We start from the raw sequence: 23,339 nt of genomic DNA, 5'->3' as shown, positions 1-23,339 counted from the left end.
AAATTCTGGCCCAATTTCAGCCCATGTTGCTGATATGACTAAAACTAAGTCGAAATTGCTAACTAATTTGCGACTGCGCCAATTTTGGTGATTAAGTTTCTAAAAGGATTTATTTTGAAATTTTGTCCATACACAAGCGATAGAGTTTTGAACATTCTAACACATGGACTCATGCAAAGTATAGCAGAATACGAAATGTGCCATAAGCGTAAACACATAAAGCCAGGTATAATCATATGATTTGTTACACATATGACCATAAAACTCCATAACTAGATTCTCATAGGATCCGTAACACAACACACAAAACACTAACATAAGATCCTCAACTACATTAATGTATCATTTTAGTACACGGCAAAGAAAAAAGGTCCTAATCTGATAATATCATGACGTTTTCAACTCTAATTAAGATGTTTCTTACCATTGAGGCTAGAATCATAATCCTGATCTGCTCACACGAAACCTGCAGGTGGATCATCGTCATCAGCAAACAACTCCTTTATCATCTCGCCAAGATCATCAAATTCATCGGTTTCCTTGGATACAGTGTACTTATCTACAGCCTGTCCAATGTTTTCGGAGCTTAAGTTATCATTAGGAATTTCGGTGTTGCATTTGATTCCTCTTCGTGTCAAGCATTCTCGAACATATGCCATGTCGAAGACAGGATTATTATCCGATTCATCAGGATCAGAATCGGACTGTTCAAGCTCAAGCATCAGTGCCAACCAAGGATTTGTACGATACAGCTGGTTATCTTTGGATTGTTGTTGCTGCTGCTGCTGTTCTTGAAGTTGAAAGGTAGAAGATGAAGGATTAGCCGATGAGTTGAGTTGTTCAAGGAATGGAGCCAGATTCTTGGCTTCTTGCTTCATCTTTCGAATACGATATTTCTGCGTCAGAGAGGCAGATATAATAGTAATAGCATAGGTAAAATACATGTCCTTTTATACACATGCACATGTTCAAACACAATTTCAGAATTAAGTTTCGCATTATGGTTAGGGACTCATAGCATAGTAATAGACATGTAAAATTGCCATGATACAGTCAAGATTAATATGGACAGGTATAAAACCCTAGAACAGATTTGGGGTTTATATACAAGTTACAAAGAAAACGGGTCTGGAAAACCAACTTAAACCCAAAACCCGATAGTCGGTCGACCGCAGCACCACTGCCGGTCGACCGCAAAATATCCCGAGGTCCAGTCTGCTCTCTGGACAATTCGCGGTCGACCGCAGCGCTTCGTCCGGTCGACCGCCCAAATTCCAGAGGCACACTAAGAGTTGTGTGCACATATCGGTCGACCGCAGCTCCACTGCCGGTCGACCGCCCAACTTCCAGAGGCATACCTCTGTCTTTTCACCAACTCCTCGTATAGCCAAAACAATAGCACACACAAGAACAAAATAGACCACAATAGACACAAGCCAACCAATCACAGCAAGAACACAAGATATACGTGGTTCGGCAATGTGCCTACGTCCACGGGGCAAGGAGGGGGGAGTTTCACTAAACAAATCAAAGGGGAATACAAATTAGGGTTACAAATCTTACCCAAAACCCTCAAACAAGATCACTTGATCTCTCCAATAGACTCCAACAAAATAAGCCCTAGAAAATCCCCTTTGGCAGCTCAAAATCTCCCTTGCATAAAACCCTAGAACAGATTTGGGGTTTATATACAAGTTACAAAGAAAACGGGTCTGGAAAACCAACTTAAACCCAAAACCCGATAGTCGGTCGACCGCAGCACCACTGCCGGTCGACCGCAAAATATCCCGAGGTCCAGTCTGCTCTCTGGACAATTCGCGGTCGACCGCAGCGCTTCGTCCGGTCGACCGCCCAAATTCCAGAGGCACACTAAGAGTTGTGTGCACATATCGGTCGACCGCAGCTCCACTGCCGGTCGACCGCCCAACTTCCAGAGGCATACCTCTGACTTTTCACCAACTCTACAAATCTCCACCTCGGCGAACGTTTATCCCAAAACTGAGCCGACACCAAAACACCCCCAATCAACTTCAACCGGCTGCATCTGTAAGACTGCCTACGTATCCTTTTGCCCAAGGAATCAAGCCGAACGTAGTTCATCCAAATGGCCGCCAACGGCCTTAACAACGAAGAATGTTCAATAAATTCAAACAGTGACCAAACTTCACACCTGGTACAACTTTGGTCAACATATCAGCAGGGTTATCCTTAGTGTGGACCTTCTCCAACGTGACATCACCATCATCTAATACGTCACGTACAAAGTGAAATCTGACATCAATGTGCTTCGTGCGTGCATGGTAGACTTGGTTCTTCGCCAAATAGATAGCTGACATACTATCACAATGCTCAACAACGAAGAATGTTCAATAAATTCAAACAGTGACCAAACTTCACACCTGGTACAACTTTGGTCAACATATCAGCAGGGTTATCCTTAGTGTGGACCTTCTCCAACGTGACATCACCATCATCTAATACGTCACGTACAAAGTGAAATCTGACATCAATGTGCTTCGTGCGTGCATGGTAGACTTGGTTCTTCGCCAAATAGATAGCTGACATACTATCACAATGTACCTGAATGGTCTCCTGTGCAATCCCCAAATCATCCAACAAGCCATGTAGCCACAAAGCCTCCTTCACTGCTTCAGTCACCGCCATATATTCCGCCTCCGTAGTAGAAAGCGCCACTGTAGACTGAAGAGTACATCTCCAACACACCGGTGCACTAGCCAATGTAAAAACATAACATGTAGTGGACCGACACTTGTCAAGATCTCCGACATAGTCTGAATCCACGTAACCAATACAATCCTGCCCTGTCTCATCATTCTTCGCAAATATCAACCCAACATCCACGGTACACTTAATATACCGTAGAATCCATTTCACGGCCTCCCAATGCCCCTTCCCGGGGTTGTGCATGTACCTAGATACCATGCTCACGGCCTGTGACAAATCTGGCCTAGTACACACCATAGCATACATCAAGCTACCCACTGCGCTGGCGTATGGAACCTTGGACATGTAGTCCCTATCCTCTACTGAAACTGGTGACATCAAAGCTGAAAGCTTAAAGTGGGGAGCTAATGGAGTACTCACCACCTTGGTATTACCCTCAAAACTGAATTTCTTCAGCATCTTCTGCAAGTAACTCTTCTGTGTAAGCTTCAATCTCCCCTTCATCCTGTCTCGTTCAATCTCCATACCCAATATCTTCTTAGCCTCTCCCAGGTCCTTCATCTCAAATTCAGATGACAGCTCCTTTTTCAATTTCCCAATAGCTGAAGTGTTCCTGGAAGCTATGAGCATATCATCAACATACAATAACAAATAAATATGCTCACCATCATGTAGCTTGTGCATATAAACGCACGGGTCATAAGGGCTCCTCGTGTACCCTCGGCCAATCATAAAGCTATCAAATCTCTTGTACCACTGTCGCGGTGATTGCTTCAGTCCATAAAGAGATTTCTTCAATTTGCACACCAAATCTTCTCTTCCTGCAGCTTTAAACCCCATTGGTTGTGTCATGTAGATCTCCTCATCTAAATCTCCATGTAGAAAGGCCGTCTTCACGTCCATTTGGACCAAATCTAAGTCCAGCTGTGCCACCAATGCCAATAGTATCCGAATCGACGAATGCTTCACAACGGGTGAAAACACATCGTTGTAATCAACACCTTCAACCTGTGCATATCCCTTGGCAACCAATCTGGCCTTGAACCGAATGTCCCCAATAGAAGATCCCTCCTTCTTAGCATACACCCACTTGCAACCAATAGCTTTCTTACCCTTAGGTAGCTGTGCAAGTTCCCAAGTGTCGTTCTTCTGAAGAGATTGCATCTCCTCCTCCATAGCATTCCTCCACCTAATGGAATCAGGACTGGACTCTGCCTCCCTGAATGTGGCAGGAATCAGATCATCAACGACATCCACCGATAAAGCATATGCCACCATGACATCATCATATCTAGCTGGCTGACGAATCTCTCTCCTCGGTCTATCTGCTGCAATGGACCCCTGAGCATGACCCTGCTCATGAGCCTCGCCATCCACTGTATCCCCTAAATGCCCGACTGTCATCTCATCTCCTCCCCGTGTCACCTCTGTAGGAGTCTCAATGGGAACAGTGCCAACTGGAGTGGGTGGAGTCACATCATCCTCCACCTGCTGCGATATCCCACCTGTCTGATCTTCCTCCACCTGCTGAGGAACTCGAGGCTTCATCATGTACGCCTCATCGAATGTGACATCTCTGCTAATGATCATCTTCTTGTCTTGTGGATCCCATAATTTGAAACCTTTTACACCTTCTCTAAATCCCACAAAGATAGCCTTCCTTGCTCTCGGATTCAACTTCCCATCACTAACATGGAAATAAGCTGGACACCCAAAAATCCGAAGAGTATCATAGGAGTCTTCCCCTCTATCGCAGTGCACGACAACCTGTTAATGAGATGGCTCGCATAAACTAACGCCTCGGCCCAAAAGGATCTAGCCAAACCACTCTGCGTCATCATACATCGCACCTTCTCCAGCAATGTACGGTTCAGCCTCTCTGCCACCCCATTCTGTTGCGGTGTCTCTCTAACTGTGAAATGCCTTCTAATGCCGTGATCCCGGCAAAACTACAGAAATGGATCACTCTTGTACTCTCCACCATTGTCTGAACGAAGAGTCTTTACCTTTCTACCTGTCTGCAGCTCCACTTTCTTCTTCCACTCCACAAATATATCCAGGACCTCATGTTTATGCTTCATGGTATATACCCAATTCCTCCTGGAATAATCATCAATGAAAGTGACAAAATAATTTGCCCTACCAAGTGATGTGTGCTTAGAAGGGCCCCAAACATCTGTGTGAATGTAGTCTAATATACCTTGGGTGTTGTGAATTGCGGTGCCAAACTTCACTTTTGTCTTCTTCCCAAGTATGCAATGCTCACACAGCTCCATCTTGCAGGTCTTTGCACCTTTTAATAGCCCCTGTTTTGCCAATGACTGAAGGGACTTTTTACCTGTGTGTCCAAGCCTCATGTGCCATAGTGTGGTAGTGTCCTCCTCTGTGGTGATAGAAGCAGCCAGACCCTCTGTAACTGTCTTGCCCTTCAAGTAGTATAGGTTGTTTTCCCTGACACCTCGCATCACCACCATGGACCCCTTCATGACCTTCAAACTAGCATCCTCTAATATCACTCTATAACCGGATGCCTCCAAAGTCCCAAGAGAAATGAGGTTCTTCGTCAATTGCGGCACGAACCTCACATCTTTCAATTCCCTGGTCACCCCGTCATGCATTCTGATTCTGACTGAGCCAATCCCACTAATAGGACAAACGTGATCGTTCCCCATGAGCATCACGTCTCCTCTCTTCAACTCCTCAAAGTTGGTAAACCAATCCCTCTTAGGGCAAATATGAAATGTAGCTCCCGAATCAAGCATCCACTCCGTAGAGTCGGCATAACAAACTGACGGCAGTGCAGGGCAAGAATAACCGGAATAATCCGAATCTGAAATGTCGCCAACAACCTTGGCAACATTCACCTCTGAAGCTTGTACAGCTTTCCCCCTTTGCTTCCCGGCTCTATCCTTCAACTTTGGGCACTCATTCTTCCAATGTCCCTCTTCTTTGCAAAAGGCACATTGATTTCTACCAACACTTTTATGGCCACCGCTATTCTTTGATTTTGAGCAGTTGAACTTTTGACGGTTTGGAGCACGGCCACGAACTGCAAGTGCATCACCCGATGCCTTCTCGGAGGGCTCACAATCATTCTTCCTCAGCTCATAATTCACCAATGCCGAGGTCACCTCCTTGTAGCTAACTGTAGTTCGCCCATTTATCATAGTGAGAACAAAGGTGCTAAACTCCTCATATGGCAATGAACACAACAATAACATCGCCTTGTCTTCATCCTCCACCATGATATCAACATTGGCCATATCCGAAATTAGCATTGTGAAGTCGTTAACATGCTCTCGAACGGAAACTCCCCTCTTCATCTTGAATTGGTAGAACCTCTTCTTCAAGTGAAGCCGATTCTCAATGCTCTTTGTTAAATATTTTTCATTGAGCGTTTCCCACAATCTCTTTGCCGAAGTCTCGTTCATCACATCATAAATGAGATCCGGTGTTAGGCATGACCGAATAACCCCACAAGCCCTACTGTGCATTTTCTTCCAAACCCTATCATCAATCTCCTCGGGTTTCTCTTGAAACTCAAGAGTCTCCTCCAAATTTTGTGCATCCAAGGCGTCCATTACTTGACACCTCCATAAACCGAAGTTGATCTTACCGTCGAACTTTGGGACATCAATTTTAGTGTTATTGATGCTCAAATTTTGGATCGCCTTTGTCAAAGCCGACCCCGATGTACTAGTAGCACTTGAACTAGCCCTGCTTGTATCACCCATATTGTAGATCTACTCTTCAAATAAGAATCCAATAGTGAATCCTTCGAACAAAAACTCCCAAATCCAACCCGGAGCTCTGATACCACTTGTTGTGCGCCGCGGAAGCCTCGTATAGCCAAAACAATAGCACACACAAGAACAAAATAGACCACAATAGACACAAGCCAACCAATCACAGCAAGAACACAAGATATACGTGGTTCGGCAATGTGCCTACGTCCACGGGGCAAGGAGAGGGGAGTTTCACTAAACAAATCAAAGGGGAATACAAATTAGGGTTACAAATCTTACCCAAAACCCTCAAACAAGATCACTTGATCTCTCCAATAGACTCCAACAAAAGAAGCCCTAGAAAATCCCCTTTGGCAGCTCAAAATCTCCCTTGCATAAAACCCTAGAACAGATTTGGGGTTTATATACAAGTTACAAAGAAAACGGGTCTGGAAAACCAACTTAAACCCAAAATCCGATAGTCGGTCGACCGCAGCACCACTGCCGGTCGACCGCAAAATATCCCGAGGTCCAGTCTGCTCTCTGGACAATTCGCGGTCGACCGCAGCGCTTCGTCCGGTCGATCGCCCAAATTCCAGAGGCACACTAAGAGTTGTGTGCACATATCGGTCGACCGCAGCTCCACTGCCGGTCGACCGCCCAACTTCCAGAGGCATACCTCTGTCTTTTCACCAACTCTACAAATAGAGTTAGAGACAAGTTGAGTAAATTTTACAAAAAGGGAAAGAAAAAAAAAATCCTCCTGAGCTTAACCCACTGAACTATTGGAAATTGTTCTAGATGGCATTAGCATGACGGTTAAGCGTCTAAACTACACACGTTAGTTCAAGCCCTATCCTTACAGGAAAAACTCTTTTCCGACAAAATTAAAGAATATATAAGGGCAAAATTTGTGCAATTAAGTAAATGTTGTCAGTCAGGATAGTTAAGTGAGACAAGTTCAGAGGACTTCCTCCAGTTTATAAAGGTTATGGGTTTTTATTCAAAACTCTGCGAAGTTCAGGAGTTTTTTTTTTAAATTTTAAATTTACCCTAATTGTAAGTACACAATTAGAAAATTTTCACATAACCTCCTTAAGTTTGGCCCTTTTTTGAGATAACACCCTTGAGTTTAGAAATGTCACTTGACCTCCCTTTAGTTTTGTCATCTCTTGACATTAGAAACCTCACTTAACTCCCTTAAGTTTTGTCAAATAATCCCCGTAAATAATTCCTCTAGATTTGGGTATGCACGTGAAAATCATGTGCGTCAAACTGACAAAAATGGACACCTTTCATGTTTTTAATAGTCATAAAGGTAAATTTCACCACCAAAAAAAGAAAAAGGCTCCTTTCATTAGGGATAGGGGATCGGTTCATATTAGAGTTAGAGATTTAACAAACTAAAGATGATTAATAATTAGTGTTAATTTGAAAAGGATATTTTTCAGTAGTTTATCTAACAAGGTTAGGAAATTGCTTGAAATTTTTGAAAGAGTTTGGGTGTTCCCGAAACACCCGAATAAGGGAGGATTGAGTGATATTTTAAAGTTTAGGGTGTTATTTGTAATCAAATTTAAGGAGGGGTACTGTGAAATTTACCCATTGAATTTCATGCATAATTAACCATTAAGATAATAAAGCAGGTGTTGAGATTGGAGAATGGTGCAATTTCACTTGAAAGATCCGAAGTTGCAGAACCTTAGTTGAAAATGACACTGAGGAAATAATTGTGCTTAATTTACTTATCTGATTCCGTAAAATGAAAAATATGTAAATAATTGAAGAACTCCATGTAAGGAAGAATAATGGCTCATATAAATTACTTATTTTACCAGCTTGTAATGTTTGTAGATCTCTGACTCTTTACGAGACATTATGACAACTCCCCCTAATTCCTATCTTCATAATTGCTCGAAACTCTTCTCTACAACATTATTTTTAAGAGGGGACTAGTATTGAATTGTTTTAGTGAAGTAGTGAGATTCTGTCTTGGATGTCTTATTTATGATATTTGATGTTCGAAAGAAAAAAGCATCTGTAGAATATCTTATACGGAGGTAGCAGGAGGTGACACGAGTCGCACCCAATGCCTAGTGTGTTAGTTTAGGGGGTGGATACCAACCTCCTGTCGGCGACGAAGCTCCGGCGAGCTTGAGGAACCGCGCAGATGAGCGTGGAAGTCGACGGCGAAAGCTTCAGGTGAAGCTCGAGCTCCGCATGCCAGCGCCCCGACCCTCGCGTTTGGGGATTCCGACCTTGGCGTCTAAGCGGGACGCTCGCGGCTGAAAATCCCGACCCTCGCGTCCAAGCTCGACGCTCGCGTCTCGACGCCAGCCCATCCATCTCGCCTATAAAAGCAACCCCAATGCCCTAGGGTTTTGCTGCTTTTTCCCCCTCCGATTTTTTTTCCTTCTGGCGGCGGCGGACTGCCCTAAAATCTCAGCAGCGATTTTCACATCTCCAGCTCTCAATAGAACTTTGAGGGGAGATTTAAAAAGATATTTAAAAAGAGAGAGAGATCATTAAAGAAGGGTTTTTTATTGTGGGACTTCATTTATTCTAAAGAGAGATTTAAAAGGGATTTTCCCCTTTAATTATTAACACTGTAGCTACAGTGTTCATTTGAGAAATCTCAGTTTTGGGATTTGCTCTTGATTTGTAATTTCTTGTTTGATTAATAAGAAATTGACTGTGTGGCTCCCGAGGACGTAGGCAGTTGCCGAACCTCGTTATATCTTGTGTACTTTTTCTATTCTGCATTTCTGTTGCATTAAGAATTTAGGCGTTAAATTATCAACAACTGGTATCAGAGCGTGAAACGATCTAGAGGAAGTCAGATTCAAGTGGGAGCCATGGCCGCAGATGAAGAAAAAATGAGACTTGAAAAATTTGATGGAACAGATTTCGGATTCTGGAAAATACAGATAGAGGATTATCTGTATCAGAAAAATCTGTATCAACCACTATCGGGGAAGAAGCCAGAATCTATGAAGGCAGATGAGTGGAACCTTCTAGATAGACAAGCCCTCGGAGTTATCAGATTAACGCTGACTCGCAATGTTACGTTCAACATAGCAAATGAGAAGACCACGGCAGGTCTTATGACAGCTCTCTCAAATATGTATGAGAAGCCATCAGCCGCGAACAAAGTTTATTTGATGCGGCGGGTATTCAATCTGAAAATGACGGAAGGCGCGTCAGTAGCACAACACCTCAATGAACTTAATACGGTTACAACCCAATTGAGTTCAGTTGAAATTGAGTTTGATGAAGAAGTTCGGGCGTTGATATTGTTGTCTTCCCTACCAGAGAGTTGGAACGCTACAGTCACAGCTGTGAGTAGCTCGTCGGAAAACAACAAGTTAAAGTTCGACGACGTTCGTGATTTGGTTCTCAGTGAGGAGATCCGACGGAGAGAGACGGGTGAAGCTACAACCTCTTCAGTATTGCATACAGAGTCAAGAGGTAGAAATTCAACCAGAGGAAACGGACGGAGCAAATCAAACTTCAGAGGTAGATCAAAGGACAGGAGGTCCAAGTCAAGGAATCCAAGCAACAGCTCGAAGGCTATCGAGTGTTGGAATTGTGGAAAGACCGGGCATTATAAGAATCAGTGTAAGAGTGCACAGAAGGAGAAGGAGGCGAAGGCAGAGGTGAATGTCACCTCCACCTCAGGAGGAGACAACGCATTGATATGCTCTTTGGAGAGCAAGGAGGAATCTTGGGTGTTAGATTCAGGAGCGTCGTTCCATACTACCTCTCAGAAAGAATTCTTCGAGAAGTATACCCCCGGAAATCTTGGATACGTATATCTTGGTGATGATCAACCATGTGCTATTGTGGGCAAAGGCGTGGTGAAAATTAAGTTGAACGGGTCAGTATGGGAGCTGAAGGATGTCAGGCATATTCCCGACCTGAGAAAGAATTTAATATCCGTAGGCCAGTTGGCTGGCGAAGGATATACCACGACCTTCCATGGAGATGATTGGAAGATCTCAAAGGGCGCAATGACGATTGCCCGAGGCAGGAAGACTGGTACCCTATATATGATAGCAGGTACACGTTGTTTGATCTCAGTTGCAGCAGGCAATGAAACTTCAAAGCTGTGGTACCAGAGACTCGATCATATGAGTGAGAAGGGGATGGAAATCATGCACACAAAGGGAAAACTCCCAGGACTGCAGTCAGTGGAGATGGATATGTGTGAAGAATGTATACTTGGAAAGCAGAAGAGAGTCAGCTTTCAGACAAGTGGTAGAACCCCCAGGAAAGAGAAGCTAGAGCTCGTTCACTCAGATGTTTGGGGACCAACCACCACCGCGTCCATTGGTGGAAAACACTACTTCGTGACTTTTATCGATGATCACTCTCAGAAAGTGTGGGTCTACTTTCTGAAGCATAAGTCAGAAGTATTTGAGGCTTTCAGGAGATGGAAAGCTATGGTCGAGAATGAGACCGGTCTGAGAATAAAGAAGCTCAGGACCGACAATAGCGGTGAATATAAAGACACCGGATTCAAGAAGTTCTGCTATGAGCACGGGATCAGAATGGAGAGAACCGTGCCAGGCACGCTTCAACAAAATGGTGTAGTTGAGCGGATGAACCGAACGTTGACAGAGAGAGCCAGAAACATTCGAGTACAGTCAGGCCTACCGAAGCAGTTCTGGGTAGAAGCGGTCAACACAGCAGCTTACTTGATCAACCGAGGTCCATCGGTTCCATTGGAGCACAGAATATCAGAGGAGGTATGGTGCGGAAAGGAGGTAAAACTCTCACATCTCAAAGTTTTCGGTTGTGTAGCTTACGTGCATATTAGTGATCAAGGTAGGAATAAGCTTGATCCCAAATTAAAGAAATACACTTTCATCGGCTATGGTGAAGATGAGTTCGGTTACCGCATTTGGGACAACGAAAACAAGAAAGTGATCCGCAGTAGAGATGTGATATTCAATGAGAAGATGATGTACAAGGACATGCACAAAACAGATGACTCAGAAAGCGAGTCAATATTTGTAGATGCAGATGATGTCCCGAGTAACCTCTCGGAAGAACCCAATGCAGAAGATCCTCAGCCAGAAGAGCCTGTTGGACAAGATGATGCGCAGGAGCCCGACGCACCAGCTCCGATATTAAGAAGATCTTCTCGTCCTCCTGTACCCAACAGGAGATATATGAACTATCTGTTGCTGATAGATGATGGAGAGCCTAAAAGCTATGATGAAGCTTGTCAGTATGGAGATGCGAGCAAGTGGGAGCTTGCCATGAAAGATGAGATGAAGTCTCTCATCTCAAACCAGACGTGGGAACTAGCAGAGTTGCCTACGAGAAAGAAGGCACTCCACAATAAATGGGTGTATCGGGTGAAAGAGGAGCAGGATGGTTCCAGATCGAAGATATAAAGCCCGACTGGTTGTCAAAGGTTTCCAGCAAAAGGAAGGAATTGACTACACCGATATTTTCGCTCCCGTGGTAAAGCTAAATACTATCAGGAACGTGATGAGTATTGTAGCAATTGAAGATCTTCATCTCGAGCAGTTAGACGTGAATACGGCGTTTCTTCACGGAGATCTAGAAGAGAAGATATACATGCACCAGCCAGAAGGTTTCTCAGAAGAAAAAAAGAAGAACCTGGTGTGCAGACTCAAGAAGAGCTTGTATTGCCTGAAACAAGCCCCAAGGCAGTGGTACAAGAAGTTTGACGGCTTTATGCACAAGGAAGGTTTCCAGAAGTGCAACGCCGACCACTGTTACTATTTCAAAAGATATCAGTCCAGCTATATCATCATACTGCTGTATGTTGATGATATGTTGGTTGCAGGAGCAGATATGAAGGATATCAAGAGTTTGAAGCAGCAGCTGCCAAAGGAGTTTGACATGAAGGACTTGGGTCCAACGAAGAAGATCCTTAGAATGCAAATCACGAGAGATAAGAAGAGAGGTATCTTGCAGTTATCTCAGACGGAGTACATCAACCGTGTTTTGCAGAGATTTAACATGGGCAACGCCAAGCCTGCCCCCTGGCCCAGCCACTTTCGTCTATCGAAGGATCAGTCTCCTCAGTCAGAAGAAGAGAAAGAGAGTATGGCTCAGGTTCCTTACGCCTCAGCTATCGGAAGTTTGATGTACGCAATGGTCTGTACGAGACCAGATATTGGCCATGCAGTGGGAGTGGTCAGCCGGTTTATGTCGAATCTAGGAAAAGCTCATGGGGAAGCGGTCAAGTGGATTCTGAGATATCTACGAGGTACTACACAGAAGTGTTTGCACTTTGGTAAGGGAGAGGTAGAAGTGCAAGGGTACGTAGATGCAGACTTCGGCGGCGAAGTTGATCACCGAAGAAGCACCACCGACTATGTATTCACCGTTGGAACTACAGCTGTTAGTTGGATGTCACAGGTTGAGTATGTTACAGTGACTGAAGCCAATAAAGAGATGATATGGCTTCAGGATTTGTTGACAGAGCTGGGATTCAAACAGGAGAAGAATGTTTTGCATAGCGATAGTCAAAGTGCGATTCAATTGGCTAAGAATTCCGCATTTTATTCTAGAACGAAGCATATTGCGTTTCGGTACCACTTCATCAGATCCCTGTTGGAAGATGACGTGTTGAAACTGAAAAAGATTCCAAGAAGTAAGAATCCAGCAGACATGTTAACAAAGACGGTGACAGTTCAGAAACTGGAGTTGTGCGCAACTTCAGTTGGCCTTCATGCATAGATGATGAGGGCGGAGCCACACAAGAAAGGAGCTTGATGGGATAGATTATTGACGTCGGTTTGGTCTCCATGGTGGGAGATTGTTAGTTTAGGGGGTGGATACCAACCTCCTGTCGGCGACGAAGCTCCGGCGAGCTTGAGGAACCGCGCAGATGAGCGTGGAAGTCGACGGCGAAAGCTTCAGGTGAAGCTCGAGCTCCGCATGCCAGCGCCCCGACCCTCGCGTTTGGGGATTCCGACCTTGGCATCTAAGCGGGACGCTCGCGGCTGAAAATCCCGACCCTCGCGTCCAAGATCGACGCTCGCGTCTTGACGCTCCCACCATTGAATAAAAGCAACCCCAATGCCCTAGGGTTTTGCTGCTTTTTCCCCCTCCGATTTTTTTTTTCTTCTGGCGGCGGCGGACTGCCCTAAAATCGCAGCAGCGATTTTCACATCTCCAGCTCTCAACAAAACTTTGAGGGGAGATTTAAAAAGAGATTTAAGAAGAGAGAGAGAGAGATCATTAAAGAAGGGTTTTTTATTGTGGGACTTCATTTATTCTCAAGAGAGATTTAAAAGGGATTTTTTCCTTTAATTATTAACACTGTAGCTACAGTATTCATTTGAGAAATCTCAGTTTTGGGATTTGCTCTTGATTTGTAATTTCTTGTTTGATTAATAAGAAATTGACTGTGTGGCTCCCAAGGACGTTGGCAGTTGCCGAACCTCGTTATATCTTGTGTACTTTTTCTATTCTGCGTTTCTGTTGCATTAGGGATTTAGGCGTTAAATTACCAACATAGTGTTGAAAGGGGAAAAACCCCTCCCCATTCCGTCATGCAACACCAACCACACGATAGCAAGGTGTCACCCCCTCCCCCATCCCTGCATGAGAAGCAGTTGTCATATACCCTATAGGATTTTTTACATTCTCACGCCTTCTAGATAAGAGAGGAAATCTAGAGAAGAGGGAAAAGGAGAGAGAATACCTTTACATGTACATGTTTAATGTGATGGTACCCGGTATGAGGTGGGTTTAAAGTAAATTTTACAATATATAAATAAATTGGAACTGCTCTAAGCGTTATGCATCCAAAATCAAAATGAAGATAGCGTTCTATTTGAACATCTCTAGTATGATGTAAATTTAGCAAAAATATAAATGTGACGTTACGAGTCTCTTTTAAGAAAAGAAAGATGATACTAAAAATAGGTAAATTATCTTCTATTGAATGACATTATTATTAATTCAATTTATCTGATAAGATGTAGCTCAGAATGTCCATATAGCATACGTGTGTGCGCATGTGCGCGCGCTCGTGCGTCTGCGCAATCAAGTAGGAGGTAGTTATCACTCAAGACAAAAGTTCCACATGCAATGTAAATGCTCAAAATGAAATATTGTCAGAGAATAGTAAATACATAGAGATTGATTTCATACCTGAAGATGGCTTGCCACATGATCTCTGTTTACACCTTTGACATTAATGAACTTTGTTATCTTACTAGGAATGGCATCTGATAAACAAAATAGATATGAATAGCATTCAAAAATAATTTTAATAATCAATATTAAAAGACCACATGCATTTCAAAAATTTAAAGTAATTCACCTATTCCTAGCAGCCTAATAGCATCTTGAAATTTTTCCTCTAGATCTGAAGTCCAAATAACACGTTTCTTCTTCAACCTCGAGTAGTTGTTATCTTCTTTTTCCTCAACTTGATTATGTTTCCTTTTCTTTGGTCTTTCATGTTCATGGTCAGAAGTTCTTGATGTCTTTCTCTTTCGTCCTTGTTGGTTTGACATTGTAATGTCTCCTTTGTTTGAGACGTCCTTCAAAGTTACATATTTCCAAATGTTCTTGATGACATTGATCTTTAAGGGCTTCTCCAAAAAGTAGCATGCTCCTTGTTCAATGGCTTTTGTGCTGATAATCCTCTGCAAATTATCTGACATCACTGCAATCAAAGATAATAAACAAAAGATTTATGAATATAAAAATAAAAAGGATAATTTTGAGAAATCCCCTTTATCTATACCATATTTTTCAAGAAACACTCTCGTCTAAAAGTTCGACGAAAAAATTCCCTCATTAATTTATGACAGTTAGTGAAACCATTATGTTGGAACGGGGGTTTCTCCGTCAGACGTATCGACAAAATTCTACACTTGGATAGACATCTGAACAAACTCGTCTCTGCTTTAGAATTCGAAGATTTGGGAGTTGAAAAAAATAACGTTAGAAAAGTAGTTTCTCAGATAAAGTGATTCTATATTTCTATTTGGCAACCTAGAATGCTGAATGCGGACGTCTGCCGACAGCATGCAGAAGCAAATGTTGGATTTAATCTAATAAATCTATTTGTGGGCACATATGATTAATCATTGTGTATTGCTATCTTTCAGGATAACCCACTGAAGTGATCAATTAAGTTGGGTTAATTTGGTATTTAAATGATCATGGGGTCATATGTGCAGATACCAGGTTGTAATTGTAATTTATTGAGGGGCTAAATTACAAAAGTACAACATCTATAAATAAGGGGTTATGATCCCTAACCTAGGGTTACATTCTCTAATTCTCTTCACCCCCATTTAAGAGAGAAATTCGGCTAAAGAGAAAACCCTAAGGTTAGAAGATCCAAAACCCAAAATCAAGATCAAGCAATGGATTCAGGTATAAGCTTCCGCTCTTTTTTTGATTTTGTTAATCTCTTTGAATTAATCATGGCTATATGGTTTTAGATCTCAAGTTTTATGATGTAGATCTAACAAATGGTATCAGAGCCACCTTGATTAATTCTTAGGGATTTAAGTTTTATTGGGTTTTTGATCTTAAATCTCTGGTTAAAGATTCAATTTTTGGGTTCGGATGAACAGTAATGTTCTCGGATGAACAGTAACGAATTTTTTTCGGATGAACAGTAAAGGTTTTTTCGGATGAACAGTAATTGAAAAATCACCGGTGAACAGTAACTTTTGGGAATTTTTTGGATTTTTCTTTGATTTTTCCTTCAATTTTTTTTTCCAATTCTGGATCTGTTTTGAAAATAAAAATCAAAGGTTTTTTGGGTTTGTCGGCGGCGGTTTCAATTTGAAACCCTAAGGGTTCATGGCGAAAATTAAGGAGGTGGTTACCTCAAACGAACCTCGCGTTCGTTCAATTTTAACCGAGCTTCGCGCTCAACGAACCTCGCGTTCGTTCTAAGGTGAACCTCGCGTTCAACTCAGGTGAGCGTCAAGCTCAATTTTAACGAACCTCGCGTTCGTTCTAAGGTGAACCTCGCGTTCAACTCAGGTGAGCGTCAAGCTCAATTTTAACGAACCTCGCGTTCGTTCTAAGGTGAACCTCGCGTTCAACTCAGGTGAGCGTCAAGCTCAATTTTAACGAACCTCGCGTTCGTTCTAAGGTGAACCTCGCGTTCAACTCAGGTGAGCGTCAAGCTCAATTTTTTAACGAACCTCGCGTTCGTTCTTCAGACGAACCTCGCGTTCGTACTTCAGACGAACCTCGCGTTCGTACTTCAGACGAACCTCGCGTTCGTACTTCAGACGAACCTCGCGTTCGTACTTCAGACGAACCTCGCGTTCGTACTTCAGACGAACCTCGCGTTCGTACTTCAGACGAACCTCGCGTTCGTACTTCAGACGAACCTCGCGTTCGTACTTCAGACGAACCTCGCGTTCGTACTTCAGACGAACCTCGCGTTCGTACTTCAGACGAACCTCGCGTTCGTACTTCAGACGAACCTCGCGTTCGTACTTCAGACGAACCTCGCGTTCGTACTTCAGACGAACCTCGCGTTCGTACTTCAGACGAACCTCGCGTTCGTACTTCAGACGAACCTCGCGTTCGTACTTCAGACGAACCTCGCGTTCGTACTTCAGACGAACCTCGCGTTCGTACTTCAGACGAACCTCGCGTTCGTACTTCAGACGAACCTCGCGTTCGTACTTCAGACGAACCTCGCGTTCGTACTTCAGACGAACCTCGCGTTCGTACTTCAGACGAACCTCGCGTTCGTACTTCAGACGAACCTCGCGTTCGTACTTCAGACGAACCTCGCGTTCGTACTTCAGACGAACCTCGCGTTCGTACTTCAGACGAACCTCGCGTTCGTACTTCAGACGAACCTCGCGTTCGTACTTCAGACGAACCTCGCGTTCGTACTTCAGACGAACCTCGCGTTCGTACTTCAGACGAACCTCGCGTTCGTACTTCAGACGAACCTCGCGTTCGTACTTCAGACGAACCTCGCGTTCGTACTTCAGACGAACCTCGCGTTCGTACTTCAGACGAACCTCGCGTTCGTACTTCAGACGAACCTCGCGTTCGTACTTCAGACGAACCTCGCGTTCGTACTTCAGACGAACCTCGCGTTCGTACTTCAGACGAACCTCGCGTTCGTACTTCAGACGAACCTCGCGTTCGTACTTCAGACGAACCTCGCGTTCGTACTTCAGACGAACCTCGCGTTCGTACTTCAGACGAACCTCGCGTTCGTACTTCAGACGAACCTCGCGTTCGTACTTCAGACGAACCTCGCGTTCGTACTTCAGACGAACCTCGCGTTCGTACTTCAGACGAACCTCGCGTTCGTACTTCAGACGAACCTCGCGTTCGTACTTCAGACGAACCTCGCGTTCGTACTTCAGACGAACCTCGCGTTCGTACTTCAGACGAACCTCGCGTTCGTACTTCAGACGAACCTCGCGTTCGTACTTCAGACGAACCTCGCGTTCGTACTTCAGACGAACCTCGCGTTCGTACTTCAGACGAACCTCGCGTTCGTACTTCAGACGAACCTCGCGTTCGTACTTCAGACGAACCTCGCGTTCGTACTTCAGACGAACCTCGCGTTCGTACTTCAGACGAACCTCGCGTTCGTACTTCAGACGAACCTCGCGTTCGTACTTCAGACGAACCTCGCGTTCGTACTTCAGACGAACCTCGCGTTCGTACTTCAGACGAACCTCGCGTTCGTACTTCAGACGAACCTCGCGTTCGTACTTCAGACGAACCTCGCGTTCGTACTTCAGACGAACCTCGCGTTCGTACTTCAGACGAACCTCGCGTTCGTACTTCAGACGAACCTCGCGTTCGTACTTCAGACGAACCTCGCGTTCGTACTTCAGACGAACCTCGCGTTCGTACTTCAGACGAACCTCGCGTTCGTACTTCAGACGAACCTCGCGTTCGTACTTCAGACGAACCTCGCGTTCGTACTTCAGACGAACCTCGCGTTCGTACTTCAGACGAACCTCGCGTTCGTACTTCAGACGAACCTCGCGTTCGTACTTCAGACGAACCTCGCGTTCGTACTTCAGACGAACCTCGCGTTCGTACTTCAGACGAACCTCGCGTTCGTACTTCAGACGAACCTCGCGTTCGTACTTCAGACGAACCTCGCGTTCGTACTTCAGACGAACCTCGCGTTCGTACTTCAGACGAACCTCGCGTTCGTACTTCAGACGAACCTCGCGTTCGTACTTCAGACGAACCTCGCGTTCGTACTTCAGACGAACCTCGCGTTCGTACTTCAGACGAACCTCGCGTTCGTACTTCAGACGAACCTCGCGTTCGTACTTCAGACGAACCTCGCGTTCGTACTTCAGACGAACCTCGCGTTCGTACTTCAGACGAACCTCGCGTTCGTACTTCAGACGAACCTCGCGTTCGTACTTCAGACGAACCTCGCGTTCGTACTTCAGACGAACCTCGCGTTCGTACTTCAGACGAACCTCGCGTTCGTACTTCAGACGAACCTCGCGTTCGTACTTCAGACGAACCTCGCGTTCGTACTTCAGACGAACCTCGCGTTCGTACTTCAGACGAACCTCGCGTTCGTACTTCAGACGAACCTCGCGTTCGTACTTCAGACGAACCTCGCGTTCGTACTTCAGACGAACCTCGCGTTCGTACTTCAGACGAACCTCGCGTTCGTACTTCAGACGAACCTCGCGTTCGTACTTCAGACGAACCTCGCGTTCGTACTTCAGACGAACCTCGCGTTCGTACTTCAGACGAACCTCGCGTTCGTACTTCAGACGAACCTCGCGTTCGTACTTCAGACGAACCTCGCGTTCGTACTTCAGACGAACCTCGCGTTCGTACTTCAGACGAACCTCGCGTTCGTACTTCAGACGAACCTCGCGTTCGTACTTCAGACGAACCTCGCGTTCGTACTTCAGACGAACCTCGCGTTCGTACTTCAGACGAACCTCGCGTTCGTACTTCAGACGAACCTCGCGTTCGTACTTCAGACGAACCTCGCGTTCGTACTTCAGACGAACCTCGCGTTCGTACTTCAGACGAACCTCGCGTTCGTACTTCAGACGAACCTCGCGTTCGTACTTCAGACGAACCTCGCGTTCGTACTTCAGACGAACCTCGCGTTCGTACTTCAGACGAACCTCGCGTTCGTACTTCAGACGAACCTCGCGTTCGTACTTCAGACGAACCTCGCGTTCGTACTTCAGACGAACCTCGCGTTCGTACTTCAGACGAACCTCGCGTTCGTACTTCAGACGAACCTCGCGTTCGTACTTCAGACGAACCTCGCGTTCGTACTTCAGACGAACCTCGCGTTCGTACTTCAGACGAACCTCGCGTTCGTACTTCAGACGAACCTCGCGTTCGTACTTCAGACGAACCTCGCGTTCGTACTTCAGACGAACCTCGCGTTCGTACTTCAGACGAACCTCGCGTTCGTACTTCAGACGAACCTCGCGTTCGTACTTCAGACGAACCTCGCGTTCGTACTTCAGACGAACCTCGCGTTCGTACTTCAGACGAACCTCGCGTTCGTACTTCAGACGAACCTCGCGTTCGTACTTCAGACGAACCTCGCGTTCGTACTTCAGACGAACCTCGCGTTCGTACTTCAGACGAACCTCGCGTTCGTACTTCAGACGAACCTCGCGTTCGTACTTCAGACGAACCTCGCGTTCGTACTTCAGACGAACCTCGCGTTCGTACTTCAGACGAACCTCGCGTTCGTACTTCAGACGAACCTCGCGTTCGTACTTCAGACGAACCTCGCGTTCGTACTTCAGACGAACCTCGCGTTCGTACTTCAGACGAACCTCGCGTTCGTACTTCAGACGAACCTCGCGTTCGTACTTCAGACGAACCTCGCGTTCGTACTTCAGACGAACCTCGCGTTCGTACTTCAGACGAACCTCGCGTTCGTACTTCAGACGAACCTCGCGTTCGTACTTCAGACGAACCTCGCGTTCGTACTTCAGACGAACCTCGCGTTCGTACTTCAGACGAACCTCGCGTTCGTACTTCAGACGAACCTCGCGTTCGTACTTCAGACGAACCTCGCGTTCGTACTTCAGACGAACCTCGCGTTCGTACTTCAGACGAACCTCGCGTTCGTACTTCAGACGAACCTCGCGTTCGTACTTCAGACGAACCTCGCGTTCGTACTTCAGACGAACCTCGCGTTCGTACTTCAGACGAACCTCGCGTTCGTACTTCAGACGAACCTCGCGTTCGTACTTCAGACGAACCTCGCGTTCGTACTTCAGACGAACCTCGCGTTCGTACTTCAGACGAACCTCGCGTTCGTACTTCAGACGAACCTCGCGTTCGTACTTCAGACGAACCTCGCGTTCGTACTTCAGACGAACCTCGCGTTCGTACTTCAGACGAACCTCGCGTTCGTACTTCAGACGAACCTCGCGTTCGTACTTCAGACGAACCTCGCGTTCGTACTTCAGACGAACCTCGCGTTCGTACTTCAGACGAACCTCGCGTTCGTACTTCAGACGAACCTCGCGTTCGTACTTCAGACGAACCTCGCGTTCGTACTTCAGACGAACCTCGCGTTCGTACTTCAGACGAACCTCGCGTTCGTACTTCAGACGAACCTCGCGTTCGTACTTCAGACGAACCTCGCGTTCGTACTTCAGACGAACCTCGCGTTCGTACTTCAGACGAACCTCGCGTTCGTACTTCAGACGAACCTCGCGTTCGTACTTCAGACGAACCTCGCGTTCGTACTTCAGACGAACCTCGCGTTCGTACTTCAGACGAACCTCGCGTTCGTACTTCAGACGAACCTCGCGTTCGTACTTCAGACGAACCTCGCGTTCGTACTTCAGACGAACCTCGCGTTCGTACTTCAGACGAACCTCGCGTTCGTACTTCAGACGAACCTCGCGTTCGTACTTCAGACGAACCTCGCGTTCGTACTTCAGACGAACCTCGCGTTCGTACTTCAGACGAACCTCGCGTTCGTACTTCAGACGAACCTCGCGTTCGTACTTCAGACGAACCTCGCGTTCGTACTTCAGACGAACCTCGCGTTCGTACTTCAGACGAACCTCGCGTTCGTACTTCAGACGAACCTCGCGTTCGTACTTCAGACGAACCTCGCGTTCGTACTTCAGACGAACCTCGCGTTCGTACTTCAGACGAACCTCGCGTTCGTACTTCAGACGGTACAAGAGTATAAACTGTTCCTCAATACTCCGATAAGTATAAGAGTATAAACTGCTTCTTAAACCTCCGACCGGTATAAGAGGTTAAACTGCTCCCTGATACTCCAATAGGTATATGAGTCTAAACTATTTCCTACCATTTACGGGAAGTTCCTGGAGGATATTATTACACTATTCTTAAGGATAACCCTCGGACAACCAAGTCAAACCCAGTTCCAAGAGAGAAACTGGGGGTGGATTATCCAATGCATCGGGAAGTTCCCGAAAGAATACCACATGGGTATTCTTAGGGATAACCCAATCATTGTGGAATTGGTGAATAAGAAATTCACGTTCGAACTCAGAAGGCCGGAATGTCTCTTCTCATTCTCTAACTCTTATGAGTCGTTTTTGTGAGATGAGATCCAATCTTCTGGTAGGTTAATCTTTTCTCACCAAACCATCCGCTGATCAAATTAAACGACAGTGGATCCACCAACGTTTCCATTTGCCCATTGTTGGCATTTCTCAGACTTAACGTGCTAGGTCCTAGCATTAAAGCCTCCTCTTGAGTGATAATACGAGTTGGCATTTTCTTTGCTACTCGTATTCCACTCTCTTCGCTTTCTGGTCAAACCTATAAAAGTTAGGGCCAAAGCCAAAATCCCCTCTCGATTCCTCCAATGAACGAGAGGTCCACCTTCAAATCGAGCGATCAAACTTTCCGACAGTTAGGTCGTCTCAAACTCCTGCTTGGTCAAACATTCATACGATTAGGGCCACAGCCAAAATCTCCTCTCGATTCTCCCAATGAACGAGAGGTCCACTTCCAAATCGGGTAATCAAACCTTCCAGGTATAAGCTTCCGCTCTTTTTTTGATTTTGTTAATCTCTTTGAATTAATCATGGCTATATGGTTTTAGATCTCAAGTTTTATGATGTAGATCTAACAGCAAACTCTATTAACAAAACTAATTCGTTACCGATCATAGACGAGAGTGTCTTTTGTTGAACTTTTAAGTGAAAGGGGATCTCTCGGGGGGGAAAAAACCAAGTACAGATGGAGGGGATTGCTTGTAATTTATCCAAACTGAAAGTAAAACCAATAATTCGTCGTTGCTTACATATAACAGGAATGTTGAACTCGGTTTTGACAGTCCGAAGCAGCACGAATCCGCTCATCTCAGGCATGTGAGATTCCGCGACGACAAGATCAAATTCCTCTGCTTTCTCTTGAAGGAGCGATAGCGCAACATTTGGATCAAAGCAAGTTGTAACTACAAGAAAATTTGAAATGATAAAAGTAGTACATCAGAATTCTTATTGACATGATCCTTTATGTATTATCATTTTAAGCTCTTATAGTACTCCAGTACACTTAACAGTGCTGCCCAGCTTGGAAACTTTTAACATGAGACCATATTAAAAGGGCACCAGTAAATATTGATAGGTAATCACAAAAGCTAGTTAAATTACATCTCGATTTTCCTTACCATGATAATTTAACAAGCATGATATATAGTGATGAATACAAACAATCTAAATGTTGATCCTTATGGTGTCTAAAATTACAACTAAAATGTGAGATAATCAAACATACCTTTGTAGTGAGAAGACAAGAGAATTTCTTGGATTGTTTTAAGAAATATTGGATCTTTATCAATAATCATAACATGTAGACCATTAGGAAAGAAATCAAGCATGCAGTCCTCCATGGGGGCCAATTGAAATGATTTGGGATGAAAGAGGCAGAAAGAGTTCAAGCTATGCGGTTTCTTTTTAGATGGAAAGGATA

General features: G+C 45.0%; 1 protein-coding gene across 1 annotated transcript; it reads right to left on the bottom strand.

The window, feature by feature from the left end:
* On the bottom strand, positions 296-23,272 carry LOC109844743 (two-component response regulator ORR23-like). Its single transcript, XM_020413857.1, has 5 exons — positions 23,145-23,272; positions 22,669-22,821; positions 14,725-15,072; positions 14,553-14,629; positions 296-896 (listed from the first exon to the last, which is right to left on the bottom strand). Exons 1-5 carry the CDS (start codon positions 23,257-23,259, stop codon positions 456-458), a joined length of 1,134 nt encoding a protein of 377 aa, XP_020269446.1. The 5' UTR covers positions 23,260-23,272; the 3' UTR covers positions 296-455.

The sequence above is a fragment of the Asparagus officinalis genome, chromosome 6 (assembly GCF_001876935.1).
Source record: "Asparagus officinalis chromosome 6, Aspof.V1, whole genome shotgun sequence".
NCBI classification, from domain to species: domain Eukaryota; kingdom Viridiplantae; phylum Streptophyta; class Magnoliopsida; order Asparagales; family Asparagaceae; genus Asparagus; species Asparagus officinalis.
The sequence above is the reverse complement of the archived record's forward strand: the minus strand, read 5'-3'. Positions and strand labels throughout refer to the sequence as shown.

Coding starts and splice junctions, on each gene's coding strand:
- LOC109844743 (XM_020413857.1), bottom strand. CDS start 23,259: ATGGAGGACTGCATGCTTGATTTCTTTCCTAATGGTCTACATGTTATG. Junction 15,073..22,668: donor GTTCAACATTCCTGTTATAT/GTAAGCAACGAC, acceptor CTTTGATTGCAG/TGATGTCAGATAATTTGCAG. Junction 897..14,552: donor ATGTGGCAAGCCATCTTCAG/GTATGAAATCAA, acceptor TCTCTGACGCAG/AAATATCGTATTCGAAAGAT.